The sequence below is a fragment of the Protomyctophum parallelum genome (genome assembly GCF_964188405.1).
Source record: "Protomyctophum parallelum genome assembly, chromosome: 11".
Classification (NCBI taxonomy): Eukaryota; Metazoa; Chordata; class Actinopteri; order Myctophiformes; family Myctophidae; genus Protomyctophum; species Protomyctophum parallelum.
In genome coordinates this window covers 17909837-17930966 of record NC_139707.1, presented here as the reverse complement: position 1 = coordinate 17930966, position 21130 = coordinate 17909837, and the positions used below count along the sequence as shown (strand labels likewise).

General features: G+C 41.3%; 2 protein-coding genes across 2 annotated transcripts in view; one reads left to right on the top strand and one right to left on the bottom strand.

The window, feature by feature from the left end:
• Positions 1–1975: 1975 nt before the first annotated feature.
• On the bottom strand, positions 1976–7010 carry LOC310866349 (claudin-10-like; the record flags this gene model as incomplete). The annotated part of the gene is made up of 5 exons (XM_083775959.1): positions 1976–2129; positions 2355–2462; positions 2562–2643; positions 2738–2899; positions 6797–7010. 5 exons carry the CDS (start codon positions 7008–7010, stop codon positions 1976–1978), a joined length of 720 nt encoding a protein of 239 aa, XP_083632085.1.
• Positions 7011–11626: 4616 nt separating this feature from the next.
• Positions 11627–21130, top strand: part of LOC310867281 (ATP-binding cassette sub-family C member 4-like) — an 83722-nt gene continuing 74218 nt past the window's right edge. The window contains exons 1-18 of the mRNA XM_083777205.1: positions 11627–11923; positions 12300–12410; positions 12576–12696; positions 13171–13395; positions 14985–15074; positions 15236–15399; positions 15508–15633; positions 15981–16230; positions 16336–16443; positions 16584–16673; positions 16937–17128; positions 17553–17647; positions 18108–18194; positions 18374–18470; positions 18651–18842; positions 20367–20498; positions 20621–20658; positions 20943–21037. Coding sequence (XP_083633331.1) covers positions 11850–11923; positions 12300–12410; positions 12576–12696; positions 13171–13395; positions 14985–15074; positions 15236–15399; positions 15508–15633; positions 15981–16230; positions 16336–16443; positions 16584–16673; positions 16937–17128; positions 17553–17647; positions 18108–18194; positions 18374–18470; positions 18651–18842; positions 20367–20498; positions 20621–20658; positions 20943–21037 — 2287 coding nt within the window. The 5' untranslated portion in view covers positions 11627–11849. The remainder of the gene's footprint in view (positions 11924–12299; positions 12411–12575; positions 12697–13170; positions 13396–14984; positions 15075–15235; positions 15400–15507; positions 15634–15980; positions 16231–16335; positions 16444–16583; positions 16674–16936; positions 17129–17552; positions 17648–18107; positions 18195–18373; positions 18471–18650; positions 18843–20366; positions 20499–20620; positions 20659–20942; positions 21038–21130) is intronic.

Sequence of the window (21130 nt, the reverse complement as noted above, 5' to 3'; positions counted from 1 at the left end):
AGTCAGTCAGTTATGCTCGGGCAGCCATCAGGCTGACAGCCCAGGGAGAGAGAGCTGCAGTTTGGTTATTTTTCCTTTTTCCTATGTTGTGCGTTAAGTATTTTTGAGTTATTTGTTTTGTATTTTGGCCAGTATTATTTTTGCAGTTTGATATGTTTTGTGAATATCTGCACTGGAGCTGGAGTTTTGGAGAAATAAAATCCACCAAAAAGCATCGCTGACTGTTTTTGGAGCCTTGGCCCTCGGGCAACTTCACAGTAGGGTAAGCGATATATTTTGGTTAATTAATCTTAGTGTCTGACTGTCTGTTCAGTCACAGGGGTCTGTCCAGCTCTCCAACTCTTTTATAATGAAGTTCAGGTAGGTGACAAAATGTCAGCCAATCAGGACCCATTTATAAGTTTCGTTTTGTTCCAGTTTTGTCTGCTTATTTCTTTGTGTCATCCCGTCCAATTTGTCTTGCTTAATCTGTTGGATAAAATTAGTATCCTGACCTGAAAATGTATTTTTTGTTTATTAGCCAGAGAGACATGGAGACTCTGTTTCTGTTTCTGAACAAACACACCAGTGTGTATAGTCTACTTTATTGTAATGGGTACCTTGCACATCTGTCCACCACAGGGGAAAGTGTGTATATAATATACACACACACACACACACACACACACACACACACACACACACACACACACACACACACACACACACACACACACACACACACACACACACACACACACACACACACACACACACACACACACGATGTGCATACATACAGCACATGTATGCCTCCTGGTCTTCCTCATCCTTTGCCTCGCCTTCCTCCTATTGCTACCTTACTGGACTGATAAAGAACACTACTATAGCAATTATTATTACCAGTATTATACTGATTTAAAAAGAACAAGCTTGGACAACCCTTCGCTTAACTACCTATTGTCCAGTAGTAGTAATTATGGATGCTCAATATGATTTAACAACTTAAACTATGTGTTACAGCACTGCTTCCCTCTTGAGTTGCTCTTGAGAAGATAAGATAATTATAATTATCCCTTTCAAAGTTTTTTGCTCTTGTATGTCATTTGAATAGAAGTGACATGTTAACCCATTTTGACCTGACAAAAAAAAGAAAAAAGTCTTCTGAAAGAATATATATTTAAAGATTTGTGTGATTTGTATGATTTTTCAAAAATAGCACCTACAAGCTGTGAGCTTGTAGATCTATTTTTCAATAGCTAAATTATAACAAAATGTTTAAAACACCAAAATGGGTTTAAGACGGAACAAAAAAGTCATAATGACTGGTGAACTATTAAATAGCTACAATTCCTCCTGCTGTGTCACATATTTGACCTATCACCCATCAAAATGGAGAGAAGGAAACGAAAGCATGGTCCTCTTTTAAACCTTCACAATCACATACAGTATAGTTTGTGCAATACAAAAGCATAGTTAATGGTTATGTTGTGGACAGGAAGCTCGTGAACATAAAACATGATCAAACGTGTTAGACATAGTTTTAAACAATGTCATTACATATTAACAACATCAAGTGGCTTAAAGTTAAATACACACACATCTTAGATATTTTTAACACCTTGTTTCCATTACAGTAACAAAAAGTAGGAAAAAAATAATAAATTATATAGAAACCAACATTTCATTTTTACGTGCTTCACAAAGATGTGCAGAGTAGTTAAAGCATAAGACAATTCTAACATTTAATGTAAAATGTGAAAGACATACATTGTAGAAAACTCTAATATGCCAAGATCAGGCAGTAAACTATAAATTTGCCCTGGGAATAAACATGGAAATGGCTAAAATCCAAACTGCTGTGGGCTCCCAAAAGTCAATATCAGCAAATGCTTTTCACAAGGCAGGGAAAAAGAAAATGTACAGTCCATCCTTTATAAATTCATGTCAAGATTTGTCAGCATCTTTGACACAAAGTGCTTTGTGTTAATATTCCTTAGACATATGCATTTTTATCAAAATGTTGTACTTTTGAAGAGCTGTAGTCTGGGGGTGGCCGCTGGTTTATAGACCTTGCATGGCCCCTTTGGTAGTCAGAGATATGAGACTGTGAGGCAGCACCTCTGTAGGTATAGCCTGTCTGATTGTGTCTGAGAGACAAAACAAAATATTCACCTTCACAAATCAAAAGCTTGTGAATCTACACATACATCAACCTATGTAGTACAATGTGTCTATATTGAATATTTGCATACATATTGCAGTACTTTTTCTTGTTCAATATAAAGTAGGAATATATTGAAGGTCTCACAACCCATATTTCTAAAATGTAGTTGTGGTGTTGAGATTTGGTTTATGAAGTGTGACTCAAATACCTGGAGTTGGTGAACGTGTCTGCAATGGAGTAACAGAGTATACCACCTCCTAGAATACAGAGGATGGAACCTGCCCAGCCAATGAACAGAGCAGCACCTAGCTCATACCTAGAAAAGTTAGTTGACAGCCACGTTACTTACTGTATTAAATTGTGTAAGACACAGATACAGTCTACTTCCATGTTGCAGGACAAACAAATTACTTACTTCTGTGCAACATACAATGGGTCAAAAAACTCTGTTGTAATTCGATGTGCATAGAGGGAACATGCTGATAGTGAGCATATGCCTTATGGGAAGAAAGACAAATATTCAGAAGATCATGAGAACAATGACGTTTGGGTATTACACTTGCAGACTTGCTGTCTACTTACTGTACATACCACTAAGAATGAAATTTACACCAGCAAAACAGGCTATCCGGGCTTTGCTCTTTTCTGTTCCTCCAATTTTTGTACATTTCATCCCCACCAGGGCGAAAATGGCACCAAAGAAACCCAGACAGATGGCTGCAATCATCAATCCCCTGCATGCCTGGATGTAACCTGGAAGAACAAAATACACAACTCAAGACACAGGGCTTGAGAATTGTGAATCAGCCTGTACTTCCATTGTGTCCTTTTGCATTCCCTGTACCTCCACCTCTTCATATCCTTGTTACACACGGATGCACAAGGTCTATAGCTGCAAAGGTGACAAATTTAAACACAAAGCACAAGGACAATTTGTCAGCAATAACCATAATTGTCTCAAAGGTGGTCATGCTATTGTGGAGACGGTACTGGCATGAAATGTGCGTTTCAGCTGTGAATTAGAGGCAAATATTAGCTTAGTGGTTAACCCTAACTACTCAACCATGGTAGAAACAGCCTGCAGCTCTCTATAAATCAAATTTATGACCTTAAAGTCCTGGGGACTAAAGCTAAACATTGACATATTTGGAAGTAAATGAGTTGTTCCCTGGAATGGACTCACTCGCCTGAAGCTTTAACCAATCTATTAGCTCTGACAAGTAATGACCAACAATGAGCTTCAACTTGAACTCCCTAACAAAAAGTTAGAAAAGGGTAGAGATGTGGTGGATAGCACCCATTACAGACGGGGACATCATTATCGGAGGATGGACCAGTGCTAACTTGTCAGGATAACATTTCTTCAATCTACATTTCACATGAATCTCTTTTCCCCAAACCGAAGGCCAAATAAACATCCAAATAAATCATCACAGTAGAGTGCTTAAAATATGTAAAAAATAAATTAAAGCCAGATATGCAAAAGGAATAATTATACACATTGAGATACACTCCAACAATGAAATATGTCCTAGCATGTAAGGTTACCGTGAGAAAAATAAGAGCTGACCGTCTAATGCCAGCATCGACGGAAAGTCTTTACAGTTGGAGACTCCTGTCGAATCAGTGACACACGCTTTCCACAAATTAGACCAATAGGTGGCTGTGGTGATGACCGTTCCATCAAGAGAAGATACCTTCCAGTAGTCCGTGGGTAAGGTGGAGGCTATGAGCACCCAGCCAGAGGTAGACAATATAAACGCCAACATCTCTGTAACCATGCTGGTCATATTTAACAAAGTTCTTCTACACCACTCTCACTGTCGTCTATGTTGTTGTGGAGCTCAAAAGTCGTTAATGGTTCCCCAGCCAGCAAACCCTGATGAAAAAATAGCTACAATATGCACCTCAGTGGTAAGTTAGATGGATGCACTGGGGATTGATAGTTAATGTGTTGTAGACTGTTATATGCAGTGGGGAGGGGTTTGGGCCTAAAGCCCAACAAGCCAATGGTGTACTGTATATATAGCTTCCTCCACCCCCTCACCCTATACACGTCATTCTTTTTTCAGTTTTCCCCTCAATTAGTCATTATGCTAATTCCCAAATTTTCCCACACACGTGTAGTCCCTGTCACTGCTGACCCCTAGCAATGACAGGACTCATGTGGGAGGGCATAGAGGAGCACCACAGACATCCCCCCCCCCCCCCCCCCCGGCATTTCACCCTCAAGCACGGACAATTCAATTGTGTTTGTTGGTGTGCCTGGCCAAGCTGGATGCACCTGTAGTCAATCGATAGTCTCTGTGGTGGACGGTGGCCTGATTTATACAGTCATACAACAGTGTATAAATTAAGCATCCCTGAGATGCAGGGGGTTTTAAGGAGTGACATTTGAGATAATAGAATTCAACTCTCAAATCTACAATCTTTGTGCAGCATATAGTCGCAATTGGGCAGACAACTCGTATCTCCATATTTAGTTGCGCAAGCAGAGCATGCAAGTACCGGTACTGTGGTCGGCTGCGTATTTAGGCCTGTCCCTAATTGGCTGTTGATGGTGACGTAATTAAAATTGTCTGTCGGCTAATGGGGGACCACCATTCTTCATGACGTAACTAAGGTACAGGGTTAGAATGGTGGTTCCTTATTGGCTGTTGATGGTGACGTAACTACGGTACATTTCATGGTTGGTATAGGGTCAATAATGGGTCTAAAGGATTTAGAACAGCAGTTGTAATAGACATTAGTTAGTAGTTTCTAGTTATTTTTCTTTTCATGCGTTTCCATAAATTAATGCCTATTTTATAGCCTACTTACTATACTTATACCAATTTTGTGTTGAGGTGTCCACAATTGGTTAGCCCACTGGACCTGTACTATACTGTCAGAGAATGACATGAGAGTAAATAAAATGGCCGGTCAACATTGATGACTTATTAACATGTGTCATTGATAATGGCTGAATTTCAGTCTTGTATGGTGTTATGTCTCACAAGCAAAGACAGACTCTTTTCTTCTTACACCAGATTCAACAGATTTGATTTTACATGGAGTTACAGCACTATCTTGTGGTTGTACAAAGGCAAACATTTCCCAAATCACAAATTTCTCCATCAGATGGCGCTGAACATCTCATAATACTCCTCTGCCAGTATTACAGTAATGTTTTTATATACAGTCAATGAATAATAGGCAGCATGAAATACGATAACCAACTGAAACAACTGATTGATCAGTTACAATTAACTAATAGCTAAAGACATTGACAAATAGTTAAATTATGCATGTGTTAAATTATAGTTAAAATAGTTAAATTATGCAGGGACATATACTCCATCTCCATTCCTACTGTATGGCCTTCTCCATATATGAAGATCACAACACTGACCATCGCCTCGTGACATCACGTCTCCATATATGACTGAATGATGAACTAAATATAGATAATATACAGCTCAGAAATATGTTGTCATGGATCACAGAACTACAGTAAGCTTCCTTGCCTATGGCTATCCTTTGTCGTCATACTGTAATTCCCCTACTTGACCTGCCACAGTGCCACCCACTTGAACTTCTGTGACTCAGAATGATTCAGTTTGACATTTTCTTCAAAGGATTACACATTGGCCACTGCTAAACCTGAGCCATCACCTGCAACACAAATACATTACATTGTCAAAGGTTCCCATTTTCTTTGTGTAGAAGCAAATCAGCCATATTTCTGATTTCCACTCTATTTCCCCCACCCCACCCTCCCACCCCACAGGTTGAACAGCTAAACAGACAGGGTCACAATACATCAAAAATAATCATAATAGTAATAATAATAATAATAATAATAATAATAATAATAGTAAACAAGGCAAGGCAAGATTTCCACTCTATTTGAGACAATATGAAGTTAAAAAGAGACAACTTTTGGTCTACTATAAGTAAATGAATGATACAATAGAGAAAATAACTACTTCTGGTATTCGTTCTTGACAAAAAGAGTGACAAGTGAAGTAAAACTCACAATCTCACCAAAATGAAACAAGACGGAAAAGGAACATAATCACTGTTGGTGAAGAAAGATGACATTATAGTGTATGTGGAACTGCCTCACAAAATAGGAGCCAGATCTCAGTTCGTTATTAGTAGAAACTAAATCCACTTAGGCGTCAAATAAAATAAATTCAACATAGTTTTGAACCCCTCTTACATATACAAATACATATCAGTATTGATCCAGACAATATAATCCAGCCCTGCTCCCATATTAGTGGGGATGCCAATAAGAGATTACAGTAGGGCTAATATGGCAGTTATATTGAGTTAATATGATTAAAATAAACCATATTAATAATTGTATATATATATATTCAATTTCTTTACATGGTAATAGGCAAAACCCTTGTTGGTAAAATTATACCAAAGAATTACAGGCAAGTTTAATTATATTTTAGATTTGTAAATGATAGTATTTATGGACCTAAATATTAAATATTTGTTTCAGAAATGGACAGAACACATTTTACAAACGATGTTTAAAATGTGCCTGCAAGTTTAATATTTACCTTGAGCGATGTAATGAAAATGAAAGCGCCATCACACTAGTGACTAGTGTGACTCACAGCTATGGCGTGAATGATGATTCCTCTTGCTTACCTTCTAGTTTCAATAGGGTGAGATGTGGTCTGCAGTGAAGGGCTCCAAGGGCATTCCCACCACAGTTGTTCCATAGGCCCTGGAGGACCCATGTTGCTGTGATGACTGAGGATGCCCTGCTTGTGGCTTTCCATTCGTTGGATACGGTAGCACCAATAGTGGCACTCAGTCCCACCAGGCCGCCCAGGAAAGCCAGGATCTGGATTCCCAACATTTTGGAAGTGGTGTCTTAAGATGTTTATATAGTCTTTCAATGAAGTCTGGAAAATGAGAAGAAATAAAAATGCCCCAGGCAAGCAAATTACACTACAGACATGTGTTTCACTGAGATGATTTACACGTCACTGTTTAGTGACATGGGATGGACAGAGTGAAAGAGTAAAAGGAAGCCTGAACTGTCAGTTAGTTATTAAATTGTAGCTATTAAATTGTAGCCAGCAGCTTTTAAAATAGTACATTTCTTTTGCTAGTTGCGTTTCTGTGTTGTTCCTAAAGTAAGGTCAAGTATCATATTAACATAAAACATAATAAAGGAGTAATCAGTAATCCTAAAGACAATGACCAATGTCACAAAGTCCAGTCGCAGGGTTAGCTAAAATGTGACAAAAGGTCAGTTGACCTTAAAAGTTATTTTTGGCATATTGCTTTTAAAGTTTAAATCCTGTCATGTTTTCTCTGCAATGGGACTGGAGGCCTATTGTACAACAAAAACAAAAACAAACAATAAAACCATTGACCAGGTCAGCAGGGAGATCAGTGTTCTTGGACATCCAAATAATCATATCAAACCCAGACAGGGACATGTTGGGCCTCTAATTCAGCCTGGGAAAAAGACTTGGAGAGGCCCTTCGGCCAGGGCGAATAGCTCTTATAACCCCTCTTACCCCCCCTAGGTAATGAACAAATGGGTGACAAGTTAGGACGGATGTGACCATGCATCAGACATTCGATGCGACGGGACACCGTCTTGCATAATAGGCTCACAATATCAGAGATAAATTGTTCTTATAATTGTCACGCAGCCCCCACAGAGATGACGTCACTGTCACAATGTCACATGTTGACGATTCTATCAGTAGCCTATGCAACTCAAACGGGTTTGTGGATAGTATGGACTTAGTTCACACTGCTCAGCTCGGCCACTCGCTCATCTAATGGATCACTCAGGGCAGGGGTGCTTCACGGGATGAATTGTTTTTGTGGACTGGTCAACATATTAGTGATGCACTGGCCAGCTTTTTTTTCATAACCCGCCCGTCCCGCAGGAGCCAACCCACACCAACCTGCCCTGCAAAACAATATATTAATCAACGATATGCCTGCCCTGCGACCCGCAAAAACAAAAAGCCTGCTTTTCAACACCCAGCAAGTCCAGTCCATTCAATTGCTTTCGAGATAGAGAGGGGAGGGGGGACTGGACCATTTCCCCAAAAATTTACATCTTATCTGTGCAGCATTTCGTTCAGGTTCAGTTTTTGATTTGTTTTTTATAATTGTGTACAATACAGTACATGAAAGAATATTGAACGATGACTACAGTGAGTGACCTGTCCTACAACATTACATGGGACATTAAAAAAAAAGTTGAACAGACCCGTCAACAGACCCGCATCACAACATAGGCTATTATGAGTTGGGAACTTGGGACTCTTGGGAGTGCCAGAGCTTTCATGTAAATGTACACACCTGTTGCCCTCATTGAAATGTGGAAGCTCTGTAAACCCTAAACCCAATATCGTGTAGGGCAGGCAGCAGGCTATTGTATCATGAAATGAGTGTATCGTGACACCCCTAGTGTGTGTGTGTGTGTGTGTGTGTGTGTGAGACACACACACACACACACACACACACACACCCAAACAAACATGTTTAAATTACTCCTAAACATTTTGCCTCACACACTCTCCTATCCTCCTGGTGGAGACCTGTGCCCAGAAGGGCACTTTTTCTAGTTAATTTCTGCATCTCTTAGGACCCATTTAACCATATAATGCATTTGGATTGCAAAAATGGCAGATCTGCAAGTTCAGTGTCTTGAATGAGATGTGCTGTGAGTTTGCATATCTGCTATTTTCCAGCATAGGACCATTGCACAGTGAAGTATAAACAAGGCTTTAGGATTTATAAGTCATTTTTAGAATCATATCCACAGATATCCCAAGCCGTGCATATCCACGGATATCCCAAGCCGTGCATATCCACGGCTTCCCAAGACGTGCATGCCTATTCCCACTATAGACCGATTCCGTACCGGTTTCATGGTCGCAGCCTACGTATTTCCTGTAGGCGGACTCGACGTAGCTGCGGGGGTAAAACCCTCACCAGGCGCATCTCTTCCACTACAGTGAACGGCAGAGTGACTGATGTTAGTTTGCCTCAAACTTTACTCCTTTACCTGCTTTTTTACTAACACTAACATTACAAAGATGCCCAGAACATCGAGATGAACCTGTGTAGTTTATGGCTGCTCCAACAGTAGTGGCAACATAACAAATAAAATAAAACGGAATGTCTAATATCCACCGCGATGGCTGAGACCAGAGCCATTGAGTAATGGTTGAGACAAAGCAGTGAAGAATCCTGCAAGATACATAATTTCAGTCTTACCCAATACCCAATCTTTCTGTTTTATGAACACAAGGCTGCTGTATTTTATACCTCATACTAAGCATTTAAAGTATGAGGTATAAAGTACAGCAGCCTTGTGTTAATAAAACATAAATATTTGGTATTGGGTAAGACTGGCGTTATGTATCTTTCACTGCTTTGTCTCAACCATTACTCAATGGCTCTGGTCTCCGCCATCGCGGTGGATATTAGACATTCCGTTTTTATTTTATTTTTATGTTGCCACTACTGTTGGAGCAGCCATAAACTACAAAGGTTCATCTCGATGTTCTGGGCATCTTTGTAATGTTAGTGTTAGTAAAAAATCAGGTAAAGGAGTAAAGTTTGAGGCAAACTAACATCAGTCACTCTGCCGTTCACTGTAGTGGAAGAGGTGCGCCTGGTGAGGGTTTTGCTCCCGCAGCTATGTCGAGTCCGCCTACAGGAAATACGTAGGCTGCGACCATGAAACCGGTACGGAATCGGTCTATAGGCTGAGGAAGAAATGCCACTGACAGTTTTCAAATCAGCCTCATGGTGGCGAGGCCAAGTTGCGTCTCACACACACACACACCACACGAATACCGGAAGATTCGACCCGGCGAGATATCTTCACCTTTGGCGAGATTTTTTCCCCTTTTGGCGAGTCTACTTCACTTTCCGGGGCGAGTCTTCGTCACATTCTGGCGAGTTTCTTCACACACAAAAGGGTAAACATTTAACAGTTTTTGTATTGAGTTGTGCAAATACTGTAATTCTGCAAACTGTTAATACAAACTTAAATCAATCAATCAATCAAGCAATGTTAACTCATGGCTTGGGGACTGCGGAGGCGCGCAGTTGCTGCGTGGTGTGGAGCGGCTGGAAGTTGAACCTTTCAATTCATCATATAATATATGATGAATTCCAAGTTAACTGACGATAGATTTAATATTATTAAATCTATCGTCAGTTAACTTGGAATTTGTTTAATAATATTAATCATGGTGAGGGGACGTTTTTGAATGGTGAGGTGTTTGTTTCATGCGATGCGCTGCTGAGCGGGCATTTCCTTAGAGTGAGAATGGTTGCCATTGCGATTCCAAAACTAAATGACAGTGTTTGAAATAATTCAAGTGAAGACAGTGTGCGGGATTATTTTTTTCTCTACTTCTCAGTTCCAGTTATCCGACGCACCTGTCCATTGTAGGTGTGCAGAAGGACTTTTTCTTATAGTCAGTCAAAAGATAAAAACAGTTCTGTCCGTCCCGTCCTGTCTGTCTCTCTCTCTCGTCTCGTCTCTCGCTGACATCAATACAAAGTTGAAACCTGTTACAACGATGCGCCCTTATCCATAGGCTACACGTTTAGCCTAATGTCTCTCTCTCTCTCTCTCTCTCTCTCTCTCTAAATGACAACATAACTCTGATGTGCACGATGCACCTGGCTGTTAGGCTACAATATCGCGAGGTATTAATATTCGCTCAAAACAAAGTGTCGGACAGCGTTTTAAATTAGGCTACTCCAAACCAGACCCACCTATAAATGTTGTCTGTTGTGACATCAATGGGATCGCAGGAAAAAGACGCTCAACACAACTTGTCTTGATCTGAAATGATGTGAAATCCGTTCGCTTTTTTATTTATTTTTTTAATGGCGGGCTGTGGGAGATGTCTGACGCAGTTGATTTGATTGACACCCGAACACGTGTTGCGGCGTTGACAAATATCCGTTCCAAAACTCTGTTGGCCTGCACCCCTGTTGCCTCCTCCTGCTCCTGATAGCTGACGCACCCCCCCCCCCCCCCCCCCCCCCGACGCCCAGAATTGTTATTTGGCCCAAAATGATTTATATATATTATAATCACACAATCAAAGACCGGATCGTTTGCAGCTGGGGTTATATCTCGGCTTGATATCTTCACTTTTGGCGACTTCCTTCACTTTTTGGCGAGTCGTCAAGACAACTCGCCAAAAAGGGTAAAAGTGGCGAGTCTTCTTGTTACCCACCACACACACCAAACACCACACCACACCGCAGGCACGCACACACACACACACACACACACACACACACACACACACACACTACACAAATTACACCCCCTTTAATTAGGAGGTAGAAGAAGTTCATATCGCCTGTGTACTGTCTCGTCTGATCATGGAGACCTCCAATCGTAACTGAAGGCGGAGTTCTCTCTCAGCTCGCTCAGGTGACAGGATCTGACACTGACAGTCAAGTCAGATACTATTGAAGCCGCATGGAAGCAGGGTGAGAGCAGCCCTGCCTGGAAATAATCCTCTTGTCGGTCGGTCACGTCGGTGGGGTTGAAATTGGCAGACATTGTAGTTTCCTCCAAATGTTTTCTCAATGCATCCTTTACAAGTCTTTGTTGTTATCCCGCTGCCACAGGCTATAGCCCTATAGAGGTCGCTTTCAGTTTGTTTCGTCCCAGTGTTAGCAGAGCATGGAACCTTTGCGGAAAGAGACGAGGGATAATCCGTCGGCTACAGCTAATCTTCTCTCCAAGATTTTCTTCTGGTAAGAAAACCAGTTTGCAGTAGTGTTTGTCTGTTTGACATTAATGGAGTGTGTGATACATTACTGTAGCAGGTTTAAGACAGTCAGTACCACCCTATGACAGCAGGGGGGCAGCCTAGGTTAGCACCAGTAGCCTAGTGTTCTCATTTACAGATAGACAGACATTCTTCTTTGGATGGATTAAATTACTATTTCTGAAAGCGGCTTTAATGTTTGCTTCAGTATCTTGAAAACTAAAACTTCTTACCCAGTGTATACTGCTACAAGTAACAAGGGGGGAAGTAAACTATCATACAAAACTTTACTTTTTGTTATTGCATTGTGTCTTTGTCAGTATTATTATTATTAATCCATGGAATATGTCCTTTATGTTCAGCTGGCTGAATCCATTGTTTAGAATCGGCTACAAGAGGAAATTGGAGGAACATGACATGTATAAGGTCCTTCCAGAAGATGGATCCGAAAGACTTGGAGAGCAACTACAATCGTAGGTTTATGTATTTATGGTGTCTCTTTTGTTACCATACTATAAAACACAATACACAAAGTATTTTGTTGTTTGCACTTTGCATGAAAAACAACTTTCTATTGGTGACATAGTGCACATGATGTACTCACAACCTTGCTGTGCACTTCTGAATGTTTTTCCAAGCTATTGGGACCAGGAGGTTAAGAGAGCAACTACAGACCTGAGCACACCGAAACTTACTAAAGTTCTTATTCAATGCTACTGGAGGTCATACTCCCTCATTGGAATATACACTTTCATGGAGGTACAGCCTATTAATAGAGAACTGCTGCATATACTCATATGTTCTAGTAGTAGCAGGGGTGCACACACTTTTACTTGAGAGCTACTTTCAAAATGACCGGCTCAAAAAGATCTACCCACCCCCCAAAAATATTTTCCCATTTCTGAAAATACTAGTTAAAAATGTACATGAGGGAATTTGGAATTGCCACTTGGAATAGAGGGGGCAATTTAATTGGTAGTTTTTCTTTGTATATAACTTTGTAATGTTACTGAATACTGATGTTTGTACGCAACACTCATGAAAACAAAGTATTGCATTGTTGGTTTGTGGTGGCAGGACCTTTTTGATGTGGATCAATATATATTTTTTAATAGTTACATTATATGTGTTCAGGGGCATATGATGTACCTGCACAGCCTTGGGCACCCCTGTAGTTGTGAATTGCACCAACTACAGTACTTAACATTGTATTTGCATGTACCGTACTTGCAGGAAGCTATCAAAGTGATTCAGCCACTGCTGTTAGGAAAGTTGATTGAATACTTTGAGACGTACGACCCCAGCAACACCACCGCTCTCTATGTAGCCTGTGGCTATGCAACCAGTGTCTCCCTGTCAACCATTGGCCTGGCAGCTCTACATCACCTGTACTTCTACCATGTCCAAAGAGCAGGCATGAGGATACGGGTGGCCATGTGCCACATGATCTACCGGAAGGTCAGTGACTTGGGGTCATTGTACCATGTACAGTATGTCTCTTAGCTTTGTTGGAACTTGTCAAGATTTGGCTTTTGGTGACTAGTTTTAGAATGTTGGCGTGGTGTTAGGTAATGGGTATAAGGTTTTCAAAAAGCTGTGCAAACGAGTTGGGAGTGCCCCCTAGCGGTCTGTTTGCACAGACTCAAATATTAGATGGGTAGAGTATATATGGTTGAAAACCAAAATAATTGATAAAAGAGATTTTTCAATGGATTATGTTACTATTGGGTGTGCTTCTAAATAACATTAACTTTTTGAGGCACTTGTCCTTGTCTGAGCACACACAAATACATTTTTAATCAACTAACTGTAAGTTGGTTTTGGTGAATACACGTAATTTTCTTTATCATATTCTAGGTTACACGTTTGTCAAACAGTGTTGTCCGCTAGGAGAAAAAGTGAAACCAAGAGTAACTTGTCCAATGGAGTAAAATTTTACGTCACTTGTCCGGAAAGATTTATCACTTGTTCACATTCTAAAACTTTAAGAAAAACAAACTACTAGAAAGGCATAGTTTTCAAGATGGCGTCCATGGCTGCCGGGAGCTAAAATGCCTATAAACTGGGCTTTAATATGTAAATATTCATAACGATTATGCACTTGGTAACTACTTTTAGAATTTTGGCACCGTGTTAGGTATGGGGCTATGGGCACACGGTTTTCAAAAACCATCGCAAACTAATTTGGCTCGTCCCCTAGTGGTCGGTTTGCAATGAAACCAATATTAGATATCTATCTATATGCACCAAGTCTCTGTCTGTAATCCACATAACTCGAGAACCATTCACCCCACCGACTTCAAATTCGACACACATGTTCCACACCACCACAGGGAGTGCACTGCCCAGTGTCGAGTCCGTCGGATACACCGTTGTCAAAACCCAGGAAAAAAGCCTCTGCCCAGGCTCACCCCTATATCTCCATATATGGAGCTGACCTGTTCTGACATCACAACACTTCATATTTGGGCATGCCTGACGCAGAACTCCATAGAATTCTCCATATAGGGACACAGAGTCACAGACAGATGGTTGGAACGGGTACTCTGACAACGTGTATTGCATAGCCGGGGCATTGATCTCCATCTTCCATTGTTACCGACTCTGTGCTCTACAGGCGGGCACCGATCTAGTATCCGTATAATGGTTGAAACCCCAAATAATTGATAAAATAGATTTTTCGATTCTGCTACTATTGGGTGTGCTAAATAACATACACAAATGTTATGAAAAACTAACGACTAGAAAGGCGTCATTTTCAACATGGTGTCCACAATGGGTGCCGGTAGCTTAAAATGCTTATGGTTTCATTGCAAACTGACCACTATGAATGTGAGCCAAATTAGTTTGCGATGGTTTTTGATAACCATACCTAACACCATGCCAAAAAGTAGTGCATAATTGTTATGATTTGCTATGGATTGGCTGCCAGGAGCTAAAATGCCTATAAACTGGGATTAAACTGGGATGTAAAAAAATGATGCACTTGGCAATTTAACGTGTGCAAATGTATAGTTGTTCTTATTTGACTTCTCTTCCACGTGTAGGCTCTCTGTCTTAACAGCACAGCACTGGGAAAAACTACCACGGGACAAATTGTGAACCTTTTATCCAATGATGTTAACAAATTTGATGAGGTGAAATATTGAAGCAACAAACCAGTCATAATATACACATATACTTATATTTATATGTTGTACAAGATTAGCTTATCTTTCCTCTTAACTTGAGGTCCAAAACTTTGTCATTGTACACACAGTCTTTCATCTCAGGTTGCTCCTCTCTCATACTTTTACAGGTAACATTATTTTTGCACTTTTTGTGGGTTGGTCCTCTGCAAGCGGTAGCTGTGACAGTGCTGTTGTGGTACATAATTGGCCCATCATGCCTTGCAGGAATGGCTGTCCTGATTATCCTCATGCCATTACAGACCGTGTTTGGACACTTCTTCTCCACTCTTAGGTGCATAGCCAAATACTCATGATTGAATGTTGTATATGAAAAGTTTGTATACTGCGTGAGTTACATTTTTAATTCTTGTTTCATTACTTCTCGGCATGCTGCTTTTAGGGGTCAAACTGCGGCCTTAACAGATGACAGAATACGAACAATGAATGAAGTGGTCTCTGGAATCCGAATCATAAAGATGTATGCTTGGGAGAAGTCCTTTTCTGCACTGGTGGATGAGGTCAGAAGGTAGAACATGTTTTATGTAGATTCACTTTGTGTTTTAATGCCACACACGCATGCACGCACACACAAACTAGTCTTTTCCTAACAGTTGCTGTACCAAACCTTCAGTTTCAACTTTCAAATCTGATCCTCCATTAATAGTATGTTCATTATGTAAACTTTATCATCTTATTCATTCATGCTACCTACATTTGCTGCACAATAATGTATTACTATTTTCGAATGTTTTTAGGCAAGGCTAAAATGTGTGCGCGTGTGTACAATGCACTTTTAATGTATTATATCTACTGTACTGTATGCAGACTGATATGGGACAGGCTTTACTATCATCAACATGTTCTGTTGTACAGAAAGGAGGTCTCCAAGATTATGAAGAGCTCCTACTTGCGTGGACTGAACATGGCATCCTTCTTTGTGGCCAGCAAGGTCCTCATTTTCATCACCCTCTGTGTGTACATTTCATCGGGGAACAGGATAACCGCTAGCAGGGTGTTTGTGGCTGTTTCTCTCTATGGGGCATTGAGACTCACTGTCACCCTGTTCTTTCCATCGGCCATAGAGAAGGTGTCGGAAGCCCTCATCAGCATACAAAGGATCAAAGTAAACGCGCACCAGACCAAACGTTCACCATGATGGCAGCTCCTGTTAATTCCTCTGATGCCATTTATAGATATTGATTTTGTTCATATTATTTTCTCTTGCTAGAAGTTTCTTCTTCTGGATGAAGTTTCTCCGCAGCATCTTGGGTTTTCTGTCACAGAGAAGAAAGACTGTATGGTGGAGGTTCAGGATTTAACATGCTACTGGGATAAGGTGAGCACTGTTGTACATGTTTGTTTAAAATGTCACCAAATGATCAAGACAGATTACTGTACGGTACATACCATTAACGTCTTAAGTTTCTTTACTCTATGGAGGTATACTCATTCATTCACTCTTTGTTTTTCTGACAGATACTGGCTTCTCCAACACTACAAAATATGTCTTTCACAGTGAACTCAGGGCAGCTCCTGGCTGTCATTGGTCCTGTTGGAGCCGGCAAGGTCAGATCTAGTCACATTTCATGAATAGATAGTCATGGTTGTAGTTAATGGTGCAGCACTGTGAGCATTTTTCCAATACTACTAACTACAATATCATCACCTACTGTACAGTACAAGCGGGTCACCTCGTTTGCATTACAATTGTTTGGAATAACACAACTTAGCAATACTATATAATACCATGTTTGCAATTTTACTTATCAATCAGGTGGGTGCAGGTGTATGGGTAATGATGTTTCTGAATGTGTGTATGTGTGCATCAGTCCTCTCTCCTCAGCACCATCCTAGGAGAGCTGAACCAGGCAAAGGGTGTGGTCAAAGTGAAGGGGGAGCTGACCTATGTCTCCCAGCAACCGTGGATTTTCCCAGGGACAATCCGAAGCAATATCCTCTTTGGCAAAGAGCTCAATCCACTGAGGTATAAGACGGTGCTTAGAGCCTGTGCTCTGAAGAGGGTGAGATACACGTCTATTCCCACTGATACTTATTATGTATTACATATCCTGTCTTATACCATGTCAATCACCTCAACAAAGCTTAGGGTGTAAAGTATTAAAACCTTGACTGTCCAACAGGTTAATAACTGTCCGAGTCCAGTTGCTAAACCCATTCTGTTTTTTGAGGATTTATAATCAAAATGCCTGCTATCTAATAACATGGGGTTCCAATACAGGTCTGGTGGACAGTCATTGTATTTTATTATTACTCAACTGCCCTATCCTTGAAGACTACTTGATTTTTCACTTTAACATTACCAAGATTATTGTTGCTTGACACGGTACTCTCCATTTAGTTTTAGGATGTTTTGCTACAGTAGTTTACACAGTCAGATTATGAGTGACCCCCCCCTGCTCAGTGTTGCCGCTGGACCCTGTTTAGGACTTGGAGCTCTGGCCTGATGGTGATCTGGAGGTGATCGGAGACAGAGGAGCCAACCTTAGTGGGGGACAGAAGGCACGAGTCAACTTGGCCAGGTGTGTGTCGGCCTTCTTTGATTGGCTGCATTACTACAGTACTTGGGGTGTGCTTTACCGTGATTATTGGCACGCCAGTGATGCGGTCAGGTACAACACGAAGCTTTAGCTGAGTTCCGCAAGCATCACTGAAGTTACCCTTAAATCAGGTCAACTCAGTTTAACTGGAAATAAGATATTCGATAGAATTTGTCTTTTTTTTTTATGCCAGATTTAGCTAACCTGACTCCGCCAGCTGGTGGCAGCAGTGAGTTCCTCAGGAGGACGGAACTTGTGAACTCAATATTGCCGCAATCTGGCGGAGTCGAGTTAAGATTTAGCCACTACGACCGCAAATGTCCCATGCAAACTGTTACCCTCGCCACTCGGCTCGATCGGTAGTTCAACCAATCAGATTTATTCCTCTAAACTAGCTGTTGTATAATACTAATAATACCCCCTCTGTTTCTGTGTGATCTAGGGCAGTGTATCAGGATGCAGATATTTACTTGCTGGATGACCCGCTTAGTGCTGTGGATGCGGATGTGGGCAGGCATCTGTTTGAGGAGTAAGTCCTATTATTTCCCTCATTCCACAACACCTTCTGCCACCTTACCATATTCTGTTGCCCTGTTAAATGGCAATGGCAACTGTTTGTCTTGAGTATGTCAGTTCATCAATCTGTTGTGAAGGTAATAACCTACTCAACTGTGTCGGGATACACGCATGAATGTGTGCCTTCCTTAGGTGCATTTGTGGCCTTTTGAGGAAGAAGCCACGCATCCTAGTTACTCATCAACTGCAGTACCTGAAAGCTGCAGATCAAATACTTGTAGTGAAGGAGGTGCGTGCGTGTGTTGTTATGCAGTTTTTTAAATAATATTTAGTTTTCAATGTTGCAACACTTTTTTAACGGATTGTATATCGTATCGATATCGCAATATTTGGCATGAATACAGAATAAATACATGTTGTCCATATCGTGCTGTGTGAGTGTAACAATCTCTCCTGTCTTCACCGTCAGGGTCAAATGGTGGCAAAGGGAACATACAGTGAGTTACAGGGCTCCGGACTGGACTTCACCTCCTTGCTGAAATGGGAGGAGGAGCAGGAGGGGGAGAAGCAAGGAGTGGGTAATCTCTCTCGTACTCCACGAGTATCTCAGGGCTCCATGCCTTCACTGTCGTCGTCCCCGCTGGAAGGAGCAGAGCAACAGGTAATCAATTCACAGCTCACATGCATGGTGGCCATTTTGCTCTCACGTTATGTGGGGGTTGAGGGATGGCATACATTACGGCGAATTCTGAGAACTCTCAGAGATTTTGTGGACCTGACTTTTTGTGGATGAAATGAGATGGTGCATGCATGGGATGAACTGCAAAGTTGCCTGCACAAATCAGCAATATTAGGCACCAGCTAGTTTCACTGGGTCAGACCCACCTTCTTGCCTCATCGGTTGCAGCGACAGGGGTTCTGAATCATAGTTTGGCTTTTACCAAAGGAGCCTCTGATTGGCTGGGCTGTAATGGATGTCAGGTGTTTTGTCTTAAAGGGGCACATCACTCATTTTACAATTACAATTTAGGCATTTAGCAGATTTCTTTTTAAAGATTTTTTTGCGGACTAGCCTTTTTTTATTGGTTTTTGAAGGGACAGACAGTAGGCTGACAGGAAACGGGAGAGAGATGGGGGAAGACATGCAGTAAAGGCCGTGTCGGGCTCGGTAGTCGAACCCGTGGCACACTGCGACTGGATTACCAGTCGGGTGCCCAGACGATTACGCCACCGCCTGGGCCACATTTAGCAGATCTTAATCCAGACCGATTCACAGTAAGCAAGAACAAAAACATGGCAATACATCGAATACATAAAAATTGTCATCAAGACTCATACGTGAGCTAAGAACCTAACCTAAGTTGAGCCTTTGCATACGCCTGTAGGCTGTAGGGTCGTCAAGGCTTTTGCAACCAGATCTTATTTTAATTATGTTTAGGGCACAAGAAACACTTTGCTGGGATTTTTATGTGTGTCATATGTGTTTTTAGATATTTTAATTTAGTCATGACGCCATCTTCATGCTGAAAATGTGCCATGAAAATGTGGTCTCGTTTCCTTCCTGGACTACATCTTGTCTCAGCCCACATGGGGTGTCTCCCTTCCACAAGTGCACCAACGCATTATGTCATTGTAGAAATTCAACAATCCAGTCAAACACACTTCATTATTTTTCTAGCCATAGATTGCAAATTTCAAATTGTGCTACTGTTATCTACTACAAATAATATTAACATGATGAGTGATTGCAGTTTCTTCCAGCGGTGAAATGGCCCTTAACTTTTCAATAGTTATGCCTCAGTCAGATCTAATCGGCTGGTTACTGCAAAACTAGGTACAAAGTACAAACTGCAGTATGAGGTTAAACTGACTGATATATAAAATGGGAGTTTGGTCTTCTGCGCAACCCATTTGTACCCCCGTTCCCCAAAACATGTCCTCGTATTTGCCGTAATACTGAATATGAATGGCCACACCAGTGTGCCTCAACATATTCGTGCATTATTTTATATCTCAGTGTTTTGTATCAGTAAAGTGGCTTGTAATAGTTGTCAGTATATTCTGCTGATGGGCCACCAGAGGGCAGCATGTATTGTCTGTTCTCCTAAGCTCAGTGCAGCCTAATAGAAGGAAGCATTACTGTATGTATTTTGTATTGACCCCAGTGTGCATCTGTATTCTGTAGGCAGTTGAACCCATCATGGAAGAGAGTCGCTCAGACGGAACTGTGGGCCTGCACCTATACGTGAAATACTTCAGAGCAGGAGCTAACTTCCTTGTTCTCTCGGTTCTTGTTCTCCTCAATTTCCTCGCTCATGTGAGTGATTCCTTCTGAACTACTCCCCACACATTTTAGAAATGAGTCACATGACTGAATATGTTTATTCACATATCTGTGGTGACCAACTGTATGGAATCTGTTTTCACTGTTTCCTTTAGCTTTCTTATGTTCTACAGGACTGGTGGCTTGCTTATTGGTGAGATTTCTTATTTAGCCTGTAAATTGTGTAGCACATTTTGTAAGCAAAACTGTTCCAGGACGTTTTGCGGAACTGATTGATTCCTTTGTACGATAAGACTGATCCCGAATGATGACATCTTTGTTCGCAAATATCTGTTGCTTCTTGAAATTGAGTCTTGACCTTGTGCCTCAGGTTAGGATGAAAGTGTTTTGTGTAGAGCGCCTCCATCTTTCTTTCATTCATGGCTGTTGTGTTTATTTGTCCTTGTGGCTTTTGATTCCTTTGTGGCTGACTTGCAGGGCCTCTGAACAGGAGCGCGTCAGTGCGACGGAGCACCTCAATGGCAGCGCCTCTCAGCAGCTGGACCTTGACCTGTACCTAGGTGTTTACGCAGGTGAAGCTCACTGAGTGCACATCGCTTTTCTGTGTGCCATTGAGGCTCTGAATGCGCCATACTCACTGAACACATCCACAGTTCTTTGGCTGT